This window comes from Anthonomus grandis, chromosome 16 (assembly GCF_022605725.1).
Source record: "Anthonomus grandis grandis chromosome 16, icAntGran1.3, whole genome shotgun sequence".
Classification (NCBI taxonomy): domain Eukaryota; kingdom Metazoa; phylum Arthropoda; class Insecta; order Coleoptera; family Curculionidae; genus Anthonomus; species Anthonomus grandis.
The window spans coordinates 5,141,933-5,165,448 of record NC_065561.1 but is presented as its reverse complement, the minus strand read 5'-3'; the positions used below and the strand labels follow the sequence as shown (position 1 = coordinate 5,165,448).

General features: G+C 31.9%; 1 protein-coding gene across 1 annotated transcript in view; it reads left to right on the top strand.

Annotated features, from left to right (window-relative positions):
* Positions 1 to 202: 202 nt before the first annotated feature.
* The window catches only part of LOC126745950 (uncharacterized), a 99,000-nt gene continuing 75,686 nt past the window's right edge, over positions 203 to 23,516 (top strand). Inside the window, exon 1 of the mRNA XM_050454012.1 lies at positions 203 to 474. Within this exon, the coding sequence (XP_050309969.1) occupies positions 460 to 474 (15 nt within the window). The 5' untranslated portion in view covers positions 203 to 459. The remainder of the gene's footprint in view (positions 475 to 23,516) is intronic.

The following is a 23,516-nucleotide window of genomic DNA, read 5'->3' as shown; positions in this document are numbered from 1 at the left end:
ATAAAATGACAAGGCGTTTTAAAAAACGACGGATCTTTTAATCTGGCTACGACATATACAAATTTTGAATTCGATACTTAGAGATCGGCTGTCTCGATATTTTTAACATCTGAATGAAGCATTAGTTTGTTTTCTTACTGTTGACACTGTCTTTACTGACATTTGTCACTGTCAGCTGTCAAATGTGAGAAGGCGGCAAAACTCTGAAAATCCTTATTTCTTACCTTACTAGTTACTTCCATTATTTTTCTTTTACATGGTGGGCAGTGAACTGAAAGCGAGTGTTGGTGGATCCAAAAGACGTTTCTACACCTCCAGTATATTATGTATGCACATTTGGAAATTGTAAGACGGCAAGATAGAAAGTAGCGTGCATAGCACTGGTAGTTGAGACTAGAACTCTTCTTCATGAATAACAAAGGCAGCAATGGTGAATAGGGGCCCTGCAAGAAGGGAGTCATGCATTTGAGAAATGTAAGTTATAATATTTCTGATTTAATGTTTGATGCCTGCAGAAGAAATCCTGTAAGGCAGCAGTCACTTTAAAAAAATGTATATCTCTGCCTGGTTCCCAATTTGAAAATTTAAAACTGTTTTATATTTTTGAGAGTATCTTTACTTTTTCCTTATCCTATTTAAATGTCATATTATGTGTTATATTAAATAAATAATTAATATAAAATATATAATAAATAATAATTGCTGTGTTAAGATTACCTAAAAGGCTCTTCTGGCTTGCAAGGCACTTGTTTGGACTGTATGGAAAAGGGCATTCTTTTGACCAGGTTCTCATCTTGGATTTTTTTCTTTCAAGGTTATAGGCATCCCTTACTGGGAGATCAGGAATAAAGAGTGGGGGGCAATAATCAGATCAATCTGATTACTGACGTTTCAATATCTACTTGCAAGATGTCCAATATTGCTTGCTTGTTTGACACATTCTCGAATGGTCCCTTGTTTTGTTTTCTTCATTACTATCTAATATGTACAACAGCAACTGTGTTATGTCCAACATCTCACACAACCAGTTTAATAATGGATAACAATTTTCCTCTAGTAAGGACATAAAATAATTTAATTTAATTTACATATTGATAGATAAAATGAAAATATTAATATTTACGTTTATAAACTTTAGTTGTTGACATAATTGGTATTATCAAATTCTATGTGGAGCACATTACCCTCTCTCAAGCTAAAACTCAATAGTACCAAGCAGCTGCATTCAATAGTTTGTGAAACAAGTATATATCTAATAAAGGAGGATTCAATTTAATCAATCAATCAAAAAAATTTATACAGAGCTATAAGCTCTTATTTACAAATTTAAAATTTATAGTCAATAATTTCTACATAATACTTTTGTATATTTCTTCTGTGACAACTTATTTAGTAATTGACTGCCGAGTCCTTCAATTTTCAGTACATTACAATCATATTTTACAAATTATAATTTTAGTGTTGTAAGTACAGAATACTTGGAGCCACTGCATATTTACCCAACTACATATTTTAACTGCTTTACATTAGTAGATATTTATATGTACACTATACTATTACATATTTAGGATATAATTGAAAACATTCTCCTGACTTCATCATTTGAATGCTATACTGTAAACTAATTCAACAAAAATATTACAGTATTAAACCACTTATTTAAGTATATTGTACTGTGTACTATGCAATTATCATTATAATTTATTATTTATTTCATTTTTAATTAGCCATGTTCTTAAATTATTTTTGACTTTCTTGTATTGTAAAGTATTAAGGTATTCATTGCAACATCTTATAAATCTTTGGCATTTTGAGGAGTCCTGGAACAGTTGCCATAAACCCAGATGTCTGGTAGTAATTTTGTGATCCACAATACCTCAATTTAATTTTATTTTTTTATGTATATCTGGCAACTGAATATCTATAAATTTGATTCAACCGTAGTACTTAAGCCTCTTGAAATAAAATATTAGTTGAATATTAATTGTTATAATTAATTGAGGCGATATGGTATAACAATGAACTGAGAATTTGTGTGAATTGTTCTAAGAACTTGAATGCAATGGTAGTCTGTAAATGTTTCTTTTTTTATAATTTTTGTCAAAAATAGCACAGCCAAATGATGGTCTGGTATATAGTCTTCTAATGCCTTTATATAACAATCATATAGCTTGCACATTTGATCTTTTATGTACTACTAAAACTTAACATATGAAGAATTTTGACTTCAGAAATGTTAATTATATAGTAATAAATGATTGGTGAGTATTTACTGGGACAATTTATTTTGTGATTAGATATTTAGTCTGCTGTACAAATGTTTTATGAAACTCTAGATATTGTCTTTAATCAATTTTTCCTAAGAAAGCTCTTTGGAAAGCCTAACTTTCCTAAATTGTTTCCTCCATATTTAAAACATTTTATTATGGAAAGAAAACTATTCATAAAAAAGATCTACAAACAAAATTTGAGCCTGATTATTTAATATTTTGTTACTTATGTGCTAAATGTAAAACAGAAATTCAAAAATGTTACTCTCTTTCTCAATACAGAAAAATTGTTGGTAACAACCTCGACAAGGGACAATTAGTAGTACTTAGTAGTCCAAAAAAAATTTAAAATAAAAGTTCTTTGATATTGTCAAACAAAGACATTCAATATAATTTTTGAAAAATTTCAGATGATTCAAGTATAAATAAGCTTAAGACGTCAAAATAAGCTTTACTGTTTAGAAACCCAAAATGTTTATCTAGATAAAGCTATCATAAAAATATTGGATTAACCAATAAAAGAAAATGACAAAAATTAAGTTTTTTTTAAACCTTTATTCATAATAATTTTAAATTAAAATAGGGAAAAACTATAGATAGATCTTATAATTTTAAATTTTTTTTTTAATATGTACAAATATATATAACTATAATAAATATATTTCCTTACATTTTTATACAATTATTATTACATATGCACTTAATAATTATAATAAATATTAATATACTAAAAACTAAATAACATATTCTAGCTGTCAATATTTTTTTTCCAAATTTCATTAATAGTATATTGCTCACCCAATTCCAGACGATCATACAATAGATTGTTGATGCTTGATTAGACTTTATATAGACTTTATAATTATATATAGAGTTTTATTGTATTTATAAATTTTTAATTAAATCTAATGTTTTATATAACTTGCCAGAGGTAGCTATGAATTACTCTATCAAATTCCTCCTGAAAATCTAAACCCAAGCCTCCTCCAATGTTTCAATTTTTTTCATAATGTAATATAAAATCCTTTATTAATAATAGATTATTAAATATGCAATAGTAATTTGCAAATCAGTAAATGCATATAGTAATTGGCCCCACATGATTGTTCTTTTTGTAAAGATTTTATATTTGCAATTAAGAAGAGTGATAGGTCGAAATTAAAATGGAAAATAAAATTATAAGATTTCTATATTAGAGCTTCGCAATACAGTAAAATGATATTAATACATTAAATCTTAAAAAACATGACTACATTTCAGAATTAAAATTTATCCCTTAAAAACTCATCTAGGCTGAGAAGCTCGACTTGATGAGGATATTCTTAATATTCCTCCTAAACTGACTCAGGGGCAAGTTCTTTATACTATCAGGCAGTAAAGAAATGTATCACCAAACTCCCAATGCCATCCATGCACCACCTCTCCAAATTATGGAAATTAGGAATAAGATTTAGCCTATTTTTAGTATAAATATTTCATATATATAAGATAAAGATGGAAAGAACAGTCAGAATTTTCAAAGCGATGAAACCAGGTCTGCAATCACTTGTATATGTGGGTTTAACAAGAATTTCTGCTTGTCCTATGTTATATTGCAAAAACCCTCAATGAATATTTTCAACTAATATTTGAACAAAATAGGTTCATGTGTATCTAGCAATAAATAATGCATTTACAGTATTAGATAAATTATATAGACATGGTATATCAAGCAGTGAAAATTGTCAAACCTGTAATTATCCCTTGTCAAGGCTGTTACCAACAATTTTTATATAATTAGAGTGAAAGTAACATTTTTAAATTTCTTTTTTACCTTTAGTTCATAAGTTTACTAAGCCTTTAATTTTACTAGACGTATTGTATAGTAAAAAAAATGTTAAGTTTAAGTATCTAAATGTCACCACGGCACCAGCGCTTGAGGTTTATCCTTTTACATAGTCGCGGCAGCACTATGTACCCACATACATCTGCTTGTCACACGTTCTTTGTTACTATAATAAGATGTGTCTTGTTTTTGGCTTGAAATGGTAGCCATGTTGGTTTGGCCATTCATTTTTAAATTAAAATTTAATGTGCAGGTACAAAAATTAATTAAGTGTTGTCATATTATGTATTGGTTTTAATTAACGAAAAAGAGTGAACCAAAACAGGGGGTTAAATACCCCAACAAAAAAAATTCAAAAAATTTCTTAATAATAAATAAAACACTAGAAAAAATCGCGCTTATTTACAAGTTAAGGACGAGCGTATACAAGTAAAGGACTAATTTAACTCATAAATATGATACTCATGCTGTTCCCTTTTCAGATCATTATTACTTGAGTTTCCTATTGAAGAATGATCATAAAGTTAAAACAATAAAACATAGATGTGGAACCTGGACCTTTAAATATAGACTTTAATAGAAAACATAGAAAGTTATAAATTACAGTTAGCTTATATTAAGTCATCAGTTATGTTCTGGATTGGTGGTTTAATATTTTTAAAAGGAGAACTCAACGCATTGATGTAAACAATGCAACTGAAAACAGAGCTACACACAATTTTTATTATTTAGCCTTATATGAAAGTATAGAAAAATTAAATTTCAGTGAAAATGTTTATAAGGAATATGCTGATATTACTAATAGCAAAATTAAAAAATTTATGTTATTTGTTATAAACTAAATATTATAACAAATAACATTTTCTGATTTATTCTAAAAAATATTTTGAACGCAAATTTAAAAAAATCAAAAATAATAGAAAAAGACACAAAATGTTTATTAGCGCTTTAATTAACAACAAAATTTCGGATAGTAAAAATAATTATTTGATTCAAAAGATATCTAAAAAATTATTTTAAAACAAACCTGTTATATACTTAAAATATTGAGACATAAAATCAGATTTTGTATTAAGTCAAATTAAGTGATGAGAATTGAGTCGATGATGATGGTCTGGAATTGGGTCAGCAATATACTATTAATGAAATTTGGAAAAAAAATATGGACAGCCAGAATATGTTATTTAGTTTTAGTGTACGTATTAATATTTATTATAATTCATAATTGCATATATAACATAAATTGTATAAAAATGTAAGGAAATATAAATTATATTAAATACTTTGTTCGACCATGTCAAAGGAGCTTTATTATATAATTTTTTTTTCTGTACTAACAATTTTGAATTTCTATTTTACATTTAGCTCGTAAGTTTACTAAGCCTTTAATTTTACTAGACATATTGAATAGTAAAAAAAAATTCAAAAAATTTCTTAATAATAAATAATAAACAATAAATAAGACACTAGAAAAAATTATACAAAACTTAAAACTTACTGATATATACGAGTATCACTACAAAAACGATAGTTTACATTTTTTAGGTGTTAAGCTGCATCACGCTTATTTACAAGTAAAGGACGAGCGTATGAGTAACATTTTTGAATTTCTATTTTACATTTAGCTCGTAAGTTAGAAAATATTAAATAATCAGTCTCAGAATTTTGTTTATTTGTAGATCTTTTTAATGACTAGTTTTCTTTGCAATATCTAAATGTTTTAAATATGGAGAAAACCATTTAGAAAAGTTAGGCTTTTTTAAGAGCTTTCTCAGAAAAAACTGATCGAAGACGTTATCTAGAGTTCCATAACACATTTGTACAGCAGAGTCAATATTTAATCAACAAAATAAATTATCTCAGTCAATACCTCTCTATCCAAAAATCTAGTTTTTTTTTTCCTTTTAAGATTGAAGACTTTGAATCTTTAAAATAATTATTCAAAGTCATAAAACTTTTGGTCTAAGTAAAATACAGTTGGCTGTCTGTATCTTTGGTCGCCATTTTAAAAAAGAAGCTGAGAATATAGAAACTACTAAATCTGTATAAAATTCAAACTTTTTTAGATCCAACCTAAAAACAATTTTAGGTTGGATCCGAAGTTTTGTGTAAAGTAAGCTGATAGTGATACTGCCAAAGTGATACAAGTAAAGGTGTATCAATAAATATAATTGAGTTAGGTGCCAGCTGGAATTCGAACACCTTTGCTAATTTCTGCAAAATAACTCTTGTAAGTCTGATAATAATGCAAAAGCATTTTTTGAAAATAATCAATTTGTATTCTAATGTTTAGAAATATAACAATATTATTGTTATTTTGTTATTACTAAGTATTTAATATTGTCTTTATGAAATAATTCTTATACAGGGTGCCTCCGATTAAGTCGGCACTATTGCTATCTTTGTTAATATTTAAGATACAGGGTCGGTTAAATTAGCAAACTAGTAGGATTTTTTCTGTTGATTAAAATGGTGAAAACAGAAAAAAATTGAACATCGCGTTTTCGAGAAAATGTGAAAAATGTACTTTTGTTAAATGGAATTCCCTGTATATATTTACATAAATCAAAAGATAATAATTTTCTTAGTAAAAATGTTTATTTACACTAATAGCCTAAACCTAAAAATAACAAAGTTATAGCGATATTAATATTTTTGTCAAATTTAGGCAAGTTGGCCTTGAACTTTTTGAGAGCAAAACAAATAAATTATTGTTTTGAATAATAAAATGACAGTAGCCGTAGAGATTTTATTAAATAAAGAAATACTGACAGTTACATGTTAGCAAAGTTTGTGATTTTTGTAAAATCTAAATTAGTAAAATGCCTTTTACGCATATTGAAAAATGTGATCTTTTTTCTCGGCCTGTAACTGCTAACTGTCCTTGAACTTGGGAAAAATAATCATGATTCCTTTTATGAAATAGACAACCATTTTCCAGTGTATCATATTTTATTTTATTTTTATATTGGCTTCCGCTACATTCATATCTTTAATTGACATAGGGCTTTTTATCTTTTTACCAGATAATTTGTTTCTAAAATCCCATCTGGACTTCACCCAAGAAATAAATTTTTATTATTATTAAAAAGTCCAAATTTTTTTACCTCTGATTTTGAAAAAAAAATTGGATTTGTCTTAAGGTAATAGGTTCAGAATCCTTGCCATATTATTGACTTATTTCCAAAAAAAATTGTATACAAGAAAGTTTTAACAGTATTGGAACAAGAAGTGGTTTTTCGAAGCTTACAAATTCTTCCAAAGTTAGATGCTGTATTTTTATAATTTATTTCTTCTTTATTTATGCAACTTTTTTAAAAAATATGCTTCTTTTCCTTTAAATTCAATATCTCTCATTATCTATCTCTCGCAATGACTTGCTTGGATTTTGTTAATCCATAGTTCTCAGGATGAACACTGCAGTTCTCAGGGAGAACAGTGCATCAGCATTACAGCGGGTAGAATAAGATTCTCTAAAGGAATAGTTTATTTTTTTCCCACCTACAAGATAAATAATTACAGACTATTAAGTTATAATGTTCGGCCAAATTGTGGCCATATTTAAAATTAAATTTTTTAGATGAAATAAAAGCCGCTTAATCCAGATTTCAATGTCTTGAAATAAACCACATTCTTTTATTTCAGGGACGTGGTTCTTCTCATTTTTTTTTGGTACCAGAAAAATACTAAAGAGTCATGCATATCATGTTCGCCAAATACGATGGAGCGTTTTTTATATCGGTGGACAATTTATTGCATTTTTCTTCCAAAGAGCCGCTTCATGCATTCTATCAGCCACTGCTTCACTAACAGCAATTCGAATTCGATGAGTATTAATTGTCAATACCTACCTTTCGTAACGTTGGTGAAACCGCGGCATTTTTGGAATTGCTTTGTTTTCGTCCTATATAATATATGGATTGTTTTTTGTTTTCAAACGCCTATTATTATTTTTAGGACATTATACACTTAAAAAGAACCAAATAATAACTTAAAACTTACCACATAATTCCCTTAACTTTGTTAAAAAGTTTTTTGCGTTTAATTTTTTAAATAAAGTCATTTCCATAAAGCTTGTGTATTAATAATAATTTTTGATAAACACTGCTGTCACTATCACCAATTAGTTTGATATATTTTAACTTATGCGTATTAATTTTGGTTTTGAAACCTTCCACAATAATGTTACTTTTCGTGGAAGATGACCTAGCTAGCTAACCAATGTTTTAAACAATAATGTTTTGGAATTTCATTATTTTTACCCTTTGGTCTAACACAAACTGTGCAGTACTTATTTCTAATGCCAACATGTAAAATCTTTTCAGTTTTAAACCCTATTATGCATCGCTAAAAGATAATAAGAAAAAAACTAATTATTTCTTATGATTTAATTAACAATTTATAATTTTTTATAAATGTATAAACATCTATAAACCTACCACCTTAGAAAGAGCATCATAGTTTACGTTATACGACCGTTTAGTTAGACCAATCTACATCGACTCCTACCATGATGTACAAAGTATGACAAGGTATTTCCAACTCGTCAACAGTTTCTTCCCTTACAGCAATTTTGGCTTCTTTAGCTGCGTTTTCCAACGACTTCCACGCAGTCTCATAAATGATGTCTCGAAATTTCATGATATATTTTATTGTATGTATAATGGTACATGTTTTATGGGCATATTAGTTGCTGCACCGATTTCTGCTAGCTGAGCATATCCTATTCTAGACGAAACCGTTCCCAGTGTACTCGTAATGGCACAATGAATAGGAATACTTTCTGAAACAGGTCTTTTCTCCGTAGATAACTCTTGTTTCAAGCCGCAAATTTTATATTTTAACATAAAAAAAAGTAAAAAGTAAAATAACATAAAAAGCTAACTAATCAAATTCGCCATTGTTTTGCAAACTGTATAATAGAGGCAAATCAATAAAAAGGCAATCAAAAGGCTTGTGTTTATTTCGAAATATCTAGAAAAGCAAGTAAGAAACGTCAAATATGCGTTGTCCTTCTAAAACATCCTCTATTTCTGGTTTAATCTGAGAGCTAAAAAGAATTTTTATTTATATACTTAAGCAGATAATAAATAGCTAGAAAAATTATATATTTAAAAAGAAAAGGTTAGCACGGAAAAACTAACGAGGTTAGGATAGCAGAATATTCGGAAAAAAAAACTAATCAGTAGACTTCACACCTGTCTCTATAAAATCATGTGAAATATTCCTTCGAGTATCATGCTGACTACAAAAAATACAATCTAAACATATTAGACTAACTACTTTTTTTATTTACTGTTAAGTTTTTTAAATGAAAAATTCTTGCATATTTTTAATAAAGATTTCTATTTAAATAAGACAATTTGATCAATGTAATTAAAACTTTTCATTACTTCATGACAGAAAATTTTTTTTACTGGATTATCCCTGTATCGTGACTGGTTTCTTATAAGCCTAAGCCAATATGATACCAATAGAATGTAAGAAAATTATTTCCGGAATAATCATGTGTAAATGAAAAGAAAAAAAATCGACATAAATTACTTGTGCGATTTTGAATAAAGTATAAAAAATTTGAACTTACCTTTGCAACTCTTGATGCGAGCTCGCGAGGTTCAAGGTTCAATAAAATTTGTTTCCTCTGTTTAAATGTTCATAGAACTGTTTCGTCGAGAAATATTTTTTTCGTATTTTATTTTGTATGGTTCCGTTAGGTACACACTGAACACTGGTAATTCTGCCCCGTTTATTTCTTGACATGGATGGATTTTCTTGCATTGATTGAAAAGAGACGAGGAAGGGAGAGTTTTCCTTATTTTTATTCAACTTCTATATTATAGTCAGTGGATTTAACATTTGAACAAATAAATTTAATACTTTATTAATTTTTTAATATTTTAAGAGCTTGTTGGAGTCAAAATAAGACTTTTTCGTATTAACATGTCCTAAAATGTCCCCCTCAGAGCTACAGCTTAAAAAAATTGTTAAAACAAACTTTGTTATTTTTCAAGATAAACAAATGAAATTTGGTAAATCGATAGAATAGTTATAAGAGCATATTTTGACATATTCTATTGTTTTCCTTCAATTCAGGTTTAACAGGAAGTGACACTAACTTTCTTATTTTAAATGGGACACTTGGTATATTATTACGTATTTCGATAAAAAATAATATTCTGAAAACAATGATACTGTATTTTCTACTTTTTGTACGATATTTTAAAATTTTTAAAAATTTTAAAAAAGGGTGCCATGAATGCGTTTAAAGTTTTAATTTTTAATCAAGTACTCACGGAAAATAGTGTTTTTATTGCATTTTATGACTTAAATCTTTTACACGCCTATACTAACTGTCCATACCATTTATTTCGGCATTGACTTTATTTTTTTTAATAGCACATTATTGGAAACAACCAGTTTTGAAATGCGATTTCTTTTTCCCAATAATTTGATATGATTATTTCTTAAATCGGTTGATAAATTTGTTGACGGTGTTTGGTTGAAACGCTTATACCATATCACGAGAGGGTAACACTACTTTTTAGGAAAATAATAGTTGTAATTTGTTACTAGTTGCAATTTATTACTACATGCGGTGGTATTTTCTTAAAAATTTTCTTATTTTTTAATGTAATAAAAAAACAAAACCATTCCAAAAACTTACCAGTTTCGCCAATCCTGAGGAAAAATACGAGACAGTTTTACCACTAACCAAAACTCTTTATTCTTACTCTCGACACGTGTTTCGCTAAAGACCGTGAGAAGATCAAAACTAAACTAAACCTTTTTACAAATCTCCTTATATACTAATGATGTAACTAATAAAGCGAAAAAAGCAATGAAGCATGGCCAAACAAATCTTACACTTAACACTAACTAAACTATATAATTGACTACTCGTATAAGGAATTGGACCTTTATCCCTGTTAAGAATGTTATTTTGAATATTGCTAAACTTTCGTATGCATCTAATTTTCTATTTTTATTAACTGGTTTAAGTAATTTTAAGTTGTCTTTTCCTATAAAGTGATCAGTATTTAAAACATGTTCAGCCACACTTGACTTTTTAACCCTTCCATATTTCACATGAGCTACATGTTCTTTAAATCTGATATTAATTGATCTTCTGGATTGTTCTATGTACTTTTTATCACAATCGTTGCAATTAATCTCATAGATCCCAGACTTTCCATTGGTCTTTATTTTATCTTTTGGGTTTCTTAAGAAATTTCGTAACTTGGCCGAACTTTGATAGACCATTCTTAGACCTAAGTCTTTGAAAAAGCATCTCGTCAAGATAGGATCGTATGGTATTGTATCAAAAGTTTGCTTATTTTCTTCTTTTTGAAATGTCGTAGAGTTTTTAAATCGTCAATAACGTGATTTTAATTTAATATTTCTTAACATCAGTAAAAATAGCCTTCTATTTACTCTATAATCAGCGCCATCATTTCACCACCTACTACACCAAAACATTCGAAATGTAATAAAAACCTATTTATTCCAATCTAAATATTGCAAAATCATATTGTGTCATACATTGTTGTATTCGTAATAAAGTGCTATTTAATACAGGTACTTTCTTACGCGCCATATAAAAAAACAAAATTGATGATTTCTCCGAAAAAAAAACGTCGTACGGAAAATCTGTGAACAAATAACGTCAGAAAAAAATTAAAAGAAAATCGGCAAATCTCAGATCTTTAGACATATCTCCGAAACTACTCGCAATTTTTAAAGTTTCTAAACGGCATATTATTAGTGGAATGAGTTACTTTAAAATGCTCTTGAAAAATGATACATCACACTATGGAATAACCTTTTCACATATCAAACTATGAGGTCGATATAATATTCATTATCACCAGACATTTTAGCTCAGTATTCGCTGGAACATCAACCAAATTAATTATTTTTTTGGCACTGTTGAATAGACATTTTATTGCTGCTTAGAATGTTAGTTACTACTAAATTTAAATTTTACCTAAAATTACACACAAAAAAATAGCTCACTAGACGACGACGATGATCGGGCATTTTTTATAACCTTGTTATCCACGGTTAGGCGATTTACATCAAATTAAAAATTAGAATTAAGATCTGAAATTTTAAATATTATTTGACGCATTCGCACCACCTCAATGCCCATACCCTTCAACTGTGAGAGCCCTCTATTTCATAATTTTGCACAATCCCTTTAACAAACGCTGCAAACCTCCACATCTCAAATGCCACCTCATCGAGTATATGCTATCTTGACACCCCAATTCTCCCCCTTGTCCGTCGGTGAAAATATACTATCTCCATTCTCGCAATCGCAAAATTTCCAATGTTCAATAATTAAAGAATAAAATATTTTTTGGGAATAAATACATTATATTGCATACCTCGACTCGTAAATAGAACGCTATGTAGTATCCTTGGCGCTCGCGTTGACCACACTCTATATGTCAAGAAAAAATCAATAATCTACTGTGAACCATCCCGGGCTCGTTAACTGAAATTATTCCTTAGTCGAGTGTCGCCGTACAACAACGGTACGGCCGGTTTAATCGGTTTTAAAGTCAGTGTTTTTTTGTAATCGAATTATTTTGGGAGTGCGAGTGTTAAGTGTTTTAGAATTTAGAATGCCAAAAGTTAAGGATGCTGATAGAAGGGACAAATCTAGGCCCCTAGAAAAGAAGTTGAAGACTTTAGAATCATGTCGTGAACATGGCAAACAAGCACGCCGTGAGCGTAAGCGTTTCTTAACTCGTAAAAGGCGAGACCGTGTGCTTCGTAATGTACATCTAGGTCTAGCTCTAGTGCTTCTTCGCTAGTGCTCTATATCTAGAAGCTTATCGCCGCCGCCTATTTCTGCTAGAAAATATCGGAGAATAATTTCTTCTAGGATGAAGAATCTTCCACCTCTAGTGAAAGGGATGTTCAGGTTAGTGAACCACAGTCAGACAACAATTATCACATCAGTTCTAGAACAGACGCAGCAGCAGGTCTTGGCAGCAGCAGAATTACTCAGGGAATTACCAAAGGCGAGAACTCACAGACAGAAAGAACCGGCCATCGACATTCTACAGGAGGAATACTCGTATATAGAGCTTGAGGTTAGTAAAACCACAGTCTAACACAGTCAAGTCACTCGACCCTTTTCGACTAACCATCCGCACCTGCCGACGCCGCCCCTCTCGCCTATCGGAGTTTATCGATCCCCCGCATGCGGGGGATTTATACCGGTTCGTCGACGAAATGTGGTTATAGGGTTGACTCGGTTCAGTTTATTTTCGACGCATTACGCAAATTACGATTATTAACAAATAAGAAATATATGCATATACCTACATATAAATCAAGTGTTTTATTTTAATTATTTTCCTTTTTGCAGTTTCCCACTAATTACATGTGTTTTGATCAGCCAACTGTGATTCAACAAATTAATATTCCATTTAATAATAAATGGTAGTAAACATCCAGGTAGAAATAAACGTCTAGAAATAAACGTCCAGGTTTCTACATACCTACATAGTAGGTAAAGTGGATTTTGGGAAAATCCCCAAACAAGTAAAGGATTAAATAAAGGGTGTCTAAATTAAGTGTCTGAACCAAATGATTTCTCTTAAGTAACCAGGTCAATCAAAAAATAAAGATAATCGGTACAATCCTACGTTTTTATTATTGAGAATAATTAATAATGCTGGATTGAATAAAATAAGAGTTAAATTTACACAAACCCCCATAAGGCATTTATACAGCAAAATAAAATAAGAAGTTGACCAAAATGCAACTAATATTTTATTTTTATTTGAAAACGAAAGTACGCACGGCGTTTTGGTCAGAAAACCCATTGAAAGACAAAGAGACAAAATTTACTTGGTATGTAATTGGTCAATTTCTTGAAATATACCTGACATGTGATTGGTAATTCCTTATTTCTTATTTTATTTTATTTTGCTGTTTAAATGCATAAATGTCAAATAAGGCCTTATTTTATTCTATTTGTCTGTATAAATTCAGCTTAACTAGTCGGCAACTAAGGTATGCATTTAGGTTTACACCCTTTATATTAGGTACACCTTTATTAAGATTAAAGGGTTTTTAGGGGATTCTAGTTTTCTTAACAACATTCCTAAGGTTTTGACTCAAATTTAAGCGTTTCATTAGTGTTATAACAAGAAATAAATGCAACGAAAAAATGGCGACTGGATGCATACATAAATATATTACCTATTTCCTAGTTGTTGTTTATTTAATGTGTCACAATGAATAAGCGTCAAAATTCATCAAAATATTTTAAAATAAAAAAACCTTGATTTTACCCAATAATATTATTAAACTTAATACTTTCCTTATTGCCCCCCGTAAACGCATTTCTAATGTGAACTTTGTGGACGGACTTGTATCCTCTCATGCGAGGGGTACCGGCGTAGTTTACAAGTGATTTACGAGCGCTTATAAAAAAAGGCGGCATTTTGAGGCGATCAAAGAAGTGATTCTACTTGTTGAAATCTATATACTTTGGTAAAACCGCTGGAAGATTAAGACATTTTGAAGAATATTGGCGATATGTCAGCAATGACAGATGTATTCTGTCTTATATAATCGGTTTAAAAATACCATTTCGTAAAAAACCATATCAAAAGAAAGTTCCTAGGGAACCGATCTGGTCTATAAGGGAGAAGGCACAATTAAAAAATTGTTTATGTGATTTATTAAAAAAGGTGACGGTTCATTTAGATTCATATTAAACCTCAAATCCCTAAATAAATATATTTTAACAAAACATTTTAAGTTGGAGGATTATAAAACTGTTACCAAACTTATTAAACAAAACTGTTTTACGGCTGGCCTTGATTTAAAGCATGCATATTTTTTAATATCTATCAACAAATCATATAGAAAGTATTTAAGATTTTACTTTAATAATATTCTATATGAATTTAAGTGCCTACCATTTGGATTGAATTGTGCTCCTCGAATTTTTACAAAGATTATGAAGCCGGTCCTGTCTTATTTAAGAGACAAAGGTCTTACCTCAAACTTATATTTAGATGATTTTTTACTTCTTGGAGACACATTTGAGGAATGTCAACATAATGTGATAATAACACAGTCTGTTTTACAAAAATTAGGGTTTATTATTAACTTTAATACAAGTTGCCTCATTCCAAAACAGATTTGTACATATTAGGCTATAAATATGACTTAAAAAATTTTACAGTTTCTCTTGCAGAGGAAAAGATCTGTCGGTTAACCAAAATAATAGAAAAATGTAGTCAAAAAAAATTTGCAAGATTAGATATTTTTCGGTTTTTATGGGGTCAATTATTTCCTGTTGTCCAGTAATACAATACGGCTGGCTATATACTAAACTATTTAAACATGAAAAATTTAAAGCCTTAGCAAAATCAAAAAGATATTATAATGCAAAAATGAAAATATCTTCAGAATTATCTAAGGACTTTTGTTGGTGGCGTTCACATTTTGCTTGTAGTAGATCGCTCAAGCTACAATTTTTTGATCTGGAAATTTATTCTAATGCCTCTTGTACAGGTTAGGGTATATTTTGCAATGGTCAGATGGCTCATGGTCACTGGTTAAATAATAAAAACAAATTTCATATGAATTATTTAGAGCTAGTTGCGGCCTTTTTTGCATTAAAATATTTTGCAAAAGACCTGTCTAGATGTAGGATTTTTTATGTAGGATTGATAATAAGACTCCATAGCTTGCATAAATCGCATGGGTAATGTTCGATATAATAAAATAAATTATATTTCTAGAAACATATGGCAATGGTGCGAAGAACGTCACATTTTTATTTTTGCTTGTCCTCAGATATGTCCTCAGATATGTTGGGGCAGATGAGGAATCGGGTGTAATAAATTACAAAACCGAATTTGAATTAAATCAGAATATTTTTAACAGGTTTGTTGGCCATTTTGGGAAACCTAACACTAATTTCTTTGCAAGTATAATTAATAGGAAATGTGAAACTATTGTCTCTTGGCTCAGAGATCCAGAAAGTTACGCAGTTGATGCTTTTACCTTGAATTGGCATGAATTAAATTTCTATGCATTTCCTCCATTTTCTTTAATGCTTAAACTGCAAAAGATTTTGGACGGTAAAGCTGAAGGAATAGTAGTGGCGCCTTTCTGGACTACTCAGCCATGGTTCCCAGTTTTCACTTTCCTTTTAATTCAAAAACCAATTTTTATTAGCCCTCAGGCTAATTTACTTCTATTTGCTGACAGGACCCCTCATCCGCTTTGCAGTCAACTTACCCTGGTGGTCGGGCACTTATCAGGGAAGCGTTGCAAAGAGGCAAAGTTCCAGATGATGCCTTAGACATATGAATGGCGTCAGTTACATTATCAACTTTAAAACAATACAATAATGGGCTAGAACTCGGGCCGAAACTAAAGGGTGGAATTATTGTAAGGAACAAAAAAATGATGTTTTTTCAGTTTCTACTGAACACTTAATAACATTCTTAACAATTTGCTTTAAAAAAGGAAATTCTTATGAGACCTTAAATTCGCATAGAGCCGCAATTTCCCAAATAGTCAATCATGACCTATCCAATGATTTTACACTTTTTTTAAAGGTATTTATAATATAAACGCTTTTTTAAAGGTATTTATGGACTCCGGCCGAACCTGCCTAAATACGAAACTACTTGGGATCCCTCTATTGTGGTTAATTACTTTAAAAAGCAAATAAATGATAAAATTAATTTACAAGATTTAACACGAAAAGCCTTGGTCTTATTACTTTTAATAACTGGTCAACGTATGCAATCCATAGCAAGTATAGAGGTTTGTAATATTGTGGAAAATTCAGAGGGGTTAAACATAAAAATTCCAAAAAGATTAAAAACATCTGGCCGCAACAGATACTAGCCTTATATTTCCATCCCTTTCTTTAAAAGTAATAAGCAACTCTGTGTCGCAGGTACCTTAAAATTATATTTACAGAAAACCAGCCACTTAAGAGACTCTTAAACTAACCATCTATTTATAACCCATAAGAAACCATTTAGGAATGCGTCATCGTAGACTTTTTCCAGCGTGAGAGGGAAAGCGGTAAAAGACATTCTAGATAAAAGTGGAATTGATACAAATATTTTTTCGGGCTAAGCACCAGACATGCAGCAACTTTAGCGGCCTCCCGCAAAGCAGTTAATATAGACGTAATCGGCCGGATGGTCGGAGAAATCTTCCACCTTTGCAAATTTTTATAAAAGACATTAAATCATAACAATAAATTTTCCCAAGCGGTATTAGATTCATAACACATTAAAATCATGCTGGATTCTTGGACAGTTACATATTATAATATATAGGATTAGTTGTTAATATAATTATGTTATATGTTCTTATGTGTTTTTTGTGTTGAAGATAATACTTATGTTACTTATATAAATATATTTGCACATATATTGGTATGTGGTACTTTTCAAATGTTGAATTTATAATTCTTGAAGCTTCAGTTTTAACTGAGTATTAAAGGTTTCTTCACCAAGGCGTCCTTTTCCTTGAAGTCCCGGGCTCTTCATCGGCATCTATAATATAAATAGGGACAAATGAACTTACATATTGTTGTTTATTTATTATTCCTAGTTTAAACTACCTTGTCTAGTCTCCTTTCCTTCTTTCATTTCTTCAGTGACGAAGAAATTCAACTCCAATTCATTCCCCATTGAGATCGGCAAAGCTTCATCTTCATCTATATATAGACAAAAGAAAATGGAATTTTTAGATTGGTATTTGTTAGTAATAACTATAATCTCATACCTTGTATAATTTATTCGTCTTCTTTTATTGATTCGGTGACTAATAAATCTAACTCTAATTCGTTCGCCATTTTCACCTCATCTTCTGGGTTTGCAAGAGAGACTGGTGTATTATCGCAACTGTTTTCGCAGTTGAAGCACAAGGTACTGCAACTAAGCCCTGTTTTTTTACAGCCACAATTTCTTTGGCAATTTGTAGTGCACTTACATGAGACAAGCTTCAGTAAATCTGGAGGAGCAGGTGGTAACAAGCTAGTGACAGGTGCAAGACCATTTTTCGATTTTTTCCATCCCCACTCTTCTGGATTTTTCTCGAGACCCAACCATTGCTGGACAGATAGTACACTCCTAGTGAGTGTTGTCGCGCTGCAGCAGCAGATGGCGGCAGTGATGCAATGTTTGCCTTGAGCTTAAAAGCAGATTTCATGTAGAAAATATATCTCAAATGATTTAGCGAAGGCACAGTTTAACCACTGTATCCGTATAGTGAAACCAAAAAACATTCATCAGCATCAGCAACCATATCCTGAGTAGCATTGGAGTCTTTAAATACTTTGATACGGTCAGCAAGATACGGGTTTTTTCTCAGGGTATGAAGGAATTTCAGTTTTCCTTGATTGTACAATGCCGATGTTGTCTCACAACCACTCATTGCGTGCAAGAACAAAATCATATCAGCGATTAATGTGTCACTTAAAGCATCAGTGGGGGAGAATATAACCGTAGACACTTTGTTCTTCCCAGGTTTCAAAAAGAAAACATTCAAGTGTTCGCAGAGACCAATTAAAGTTACCAAGAGGTCTATATCCCCACCCACTATAATCACCTTCTCATTGGTTGGAGAAAGTTGCAATGCTGTGTTTACTATTAGGGTATCAGCATCTTCTTTCGTCTGTTTGCAAAAAATTCCTACCGAAGTAAATCTCGCAATGAGCATTGATATGAACCGACTTTTGTTTCTCATGTTAGCAAGAAATCTCTCTTTTGCCATCGTTGGTACCATTGTATCATCAAACAGCATGTCAGCTGAAGCCAGTTTCCTTGATCTGTTCATACGCTCTCCATTTTTTATACCACCGTCGAGGCCTCCCATCAAAAACAATTACTGCGTTTGACATATTCTACATACTTTTCACAAATAGGAAAAAATGTTTCCTTCGTGGTCCATGGTACCGTATGTAAGAGAAACCTGCCATCTATGACGTATTGAACTTGGATACTTAACTGGTTGTTTTTTAGAGGTTTGAGTGCTCTATAAAAAGTGGATTTGGTTCCTTATCGTAAACCATTGTCAAACAGTGTTAAGAAAAGGGACCTAGTTCATAGCTCAAAAATTCATCGACCTGCTTCTCTGAATGTTTAGCAATGGTCATTCTTTGGAACAGAGTTGTTGGATTGATAAGTATTACTTCGTTTTGTATCCGTATCGCACTAGTCATTATTGCCAGATGTTGCCCTCGATCGCTCCTTTTAAATTTGATAGTTCCGAAGTCATCACAAACAATTCTATCAATACCTTTACTGCCCACATTCCAAGCTTTATGGCAGGTTATCCGATCGTTAGCCACAACACCAGTGCTGATTGAATATAAATCGGGGTTTTTCAGGGAAAGGAAAATGTTGCAGCAGCCTTTCATACATCTCGGCCTGATCCTTGTTGTCTCTTGTAACTCTTGAGTCTTTCAGTGCTACGTGCTGTTCTGATAATTGAAAGGTAACCCCACTGTAATTTTCGATCTGTTCACAAACGTGTTGCACGAAGGTTATCCCCAATGTCCATCTTGCCAATACACCTTCTCCTACCCCACGACCGTGTGTGAGATCTCCATGAAGTTTCATATTCTTCGATTCGATTCGATTCATATTGCTCGATGGTCATGTCCGTCCAGGTTCTACACCAGAATTTGTCAGATCGTCGAACTGTGAAAAAACCGCCGGTAGTAAATTTTTCATATTCTGCGGCAGACATTGTTTGATTTAGATTTAGCATATCTTGTAAATACAGATGAGCGCATTTAGCATACGCAAAGTGCCCTGACGCATGAAAATATGGTAGCATATTCCAAAAAGTTTCAAGGTGTTGATCCCAGTTGCCCATTCTTTCAGACGAGATGAATAATTTTACAAGAGTAACTAGCTGTATATACTATACCCAGAGCTGAGCAGTCGGGCCACGTTGTTTCAGTTGTTGCAGTTGATGGTTTACCTTTTCCTTGAATTCGCGACATTCATCAGGATCAGATGCAAGGATCACTAATTTATCAAAGTTGTGTAAAATATCGTTTAGTTTTGTTTCGATTTCTGAAGAAAATCATCTGCATTACAATCTTATAAGTGCAACCTGGGCTGAAAAGTGAGCTCTTACAGCTCTGTAGTAAGCATGACCAGTCATAATTTTTTCTATGGAATTGAATGCGTATGGACCCGAAAAAGGACATCAATAAGTGGAATCCGCCCAATCTTAGAACGACATTATTCAATCTTGAGTCTGTCCAATTGGAAATTATGAATCGCGCCTTCAAGTAGAGGGGTTGATCGAAAGTCACTATACATATTTTCTGACCATTTGCTTTACATGTGTCTGCAGCTTCCAATAAAGCCGTAAATATTGTATCGTAATCTGTCGGAGGAGCATTTATAAAAGGAAGATAAGCAGCAAATGTTTTTTTAGAAACGAGGTCTTTGGTAGCTTGCTCCATAAATAAATTCCATCCTGGTACAGCGGAAAAGTCTTTAAACTTGCTATAAAGCCAAAGTATGTCAGATGTGCTTGGAAAAACTATTTCGGAACTAGAAAAATTATTACTGAGGTCTTGAATCTTAACTTGCTCTAACCCTTCACCACGCTCTGCAGGTTCAAAATGTTTTAAAATTACAGCCCCGAAACTACCAATAACCGTACTTTTTGGTATATTTTTCAACCTCGGAATGCTTTTATCTGCGGGTACTGCAGTTGCTGGAGCTACAGTGTAAATCCTACCCATTACGTGGAAAGTGTTATATCCATCGATTGTTTGACTATTAAAATCAGCGTTGTCCTAAACAAACTGATAACACCCGCCCTGATTTACTTTTACTTCTGGTTTCATAGCAGACGATATTTCAAAACGTACCGTTTCCGGGTACGAGCTGCAAAATCCCATAGAATGTAGTATATCAAGCAGCTTTCGGGAACCACATTTTTTATAAATAAAAGCCGCCAAGCCAACTTGTGTATTTGACAAAAACGAATTGGGCCTCACCGAAGTGATAATACTGTGTGCAAGCGCGTTGCATTTATTCATCCATTTCTGAATGTTTCCGAGTTTTCTCTTTATAATCAGAGTATCCAAAAAACATTTAAGAGTTTCAGGGACAGCGGCTTCACTATCTTCAAGAAAACAACCTGGAGGAGGGTAATCTGTTATATTGTATACCTGTGTTCTAATATCTTCACAAATAATCTTTGCTGCGGCTTCAACAACTCGAAGCCTTTCCTCTTGTTCAGACTTACATGTTTTTTGATACCACAAGTTATACAATATTTTTTTCTCCTGTGTTTTTAAAACACACAACAGCCTTTTTCTTTTTAATGCTCGCAAAGAGAATATCGTCTCCATACTTTTCTATTAGGCGAGCTTTTACCGTTTTCACTTCAGGTTGATAATTTCCTTTAATCTGTTCTATCAACTATTTCATGGAGAACTGACACTCGTCGTCACTGTTTTCAATATAATCATAAATATACTGCATTGCTTTGTCTATTTTCTTGGCATGTGGTCCACGTCTTTTCTCTTCTTGGACCTTTGGTCGACTATACAGGTTTTTATAACACTTGCTATGATATTGGGCATCTGCTACAATTAAATCACCCACTGGCTCGATGCGCTGTATTATAGACCGTCCGTAATCATCATTTCGTGCTGTTGCTGCTTTTAGAACTGTATGCCTCATACTGTCGACATGAACATGTACTGTATTGCGCTGGCTAGGCGGTTCCCTCGATTCAGCAGCGATGAATTCTGCAGTAATACGACTTCCACACAAAAAACAATGATTTTTAAAATTAAACCCGGGGGTTTATGCCCGTGTTATCAATGTAGTACTTTTTTCTTTTTTAGCACTATTAACGAAAGCAGCAATCATTCTGTCATTCCCATAAGGCTTTCTACACTTTTTATGCACATTTACAGTCATTTTCTCTCTTAAACAAACCGCCTTTCCATCACCTCTTTTTCTACTGGCCTCATTGAAAGATGTAATACCTCGACTTTTAACAGTTGCTACTAAAGTTCCATCTTCCAAGGAAGCATCACATATGATGATATACCTCGATGATGTAATACCTCGACTTTTAACAGTTGCTACTAAAGTTCCATCTTCCAAGGAAGCATCACATATAAAACACACTGACATCGTATCGTAAATATTCACGGTAAAAAAGTTCTCATTAATTTTGTACTTGCGAATACTCGCGCCGCGCCGGTCGGTATCGTACTAAACAGAAATTGCGTGTCCTCCTCTGTAGTTGGCAGGGCAGTGTTGCCAGATTGCAGTGAGTTTCATGCCAGCCGGTCTAAACCGTCGATCGGACAGCAAAACTTATAACATCAAGTTTATATTTTATACTCATTTTTTGAATTCTTTAAAAAAAATTAACATCATTCTTTGGACAAAAAACAAGTTTCCGGTGAAAAATCGTGTTGGAAAACATGAAATTCATGCATATCTGCCTGTAAAACGTAGTGAAACCAAATATCAAAACTACACCAAAACTTTCCCTTATTAGCCCTTTTTGATTACCATTTGATTAGACTATGTTGCTTCGCATGATAAAACCGAAAACGCATTTACAAATTGTGCACAAATTTTCGTCTTATTGTGGAGGCTTAAGTTTCGCAAGTGGGATATCATCATCGGAAAGCTAATTTCTAGTCGTGGAGGTGGTCGCAATATTTTCCAGTGAAATTTTACCATCTTAAACTGTCATATGTTTATACGGTGGACGTTCAGGAGTAAGAATTTCAGACTGAACTAATCCACAATTTAAGGAAATCTGCGTTCCCAAAGAAACTTGTATCTAAAACTCTGCCAGAATCATTTAGTTCTGATGGCATTTTTTATGCGTCCAACACTTCTCGCCACTTCTTTACTGGACCAAAAACCCCTACATCCAGAGGCTGTAAAAGATCTGTAGAGTTAGGCGGAAACGCCGCAAAATAAATGTGGCTCTCTTTGGCAACCCTAATGATTTCCGGTAAAAACTGAAATGCAAGATTGTCCCTAGTACCACAACTGTTTCGTTCTCGATTCTATTTATATTTAAACTGGGCAAGAGAACTTAAAACAACCACATTTTAAAAATATTCATGATGAACCATCCTGTCGCTGTGATAGTAAACTGTGCATTGTGGCCCTCCTTAGTTCCAATTTTTTATTTACATTTACTTATATTTGCATTTACATTTTTCTATTATTATTTTAAAACCTCTTATTTGTTAATTTTTTTTAATGAGTTTGGGGAAAAAAATTTGTCCTTCAATCCTAGAAATCATAATTACTTATATTTGATTTGATACACTTTTTACTTAGCGAAAATCAGCAGCGTCCAATGATTTTTATCACAAATATTAAGTCTCCCTGTAAGACGCCACT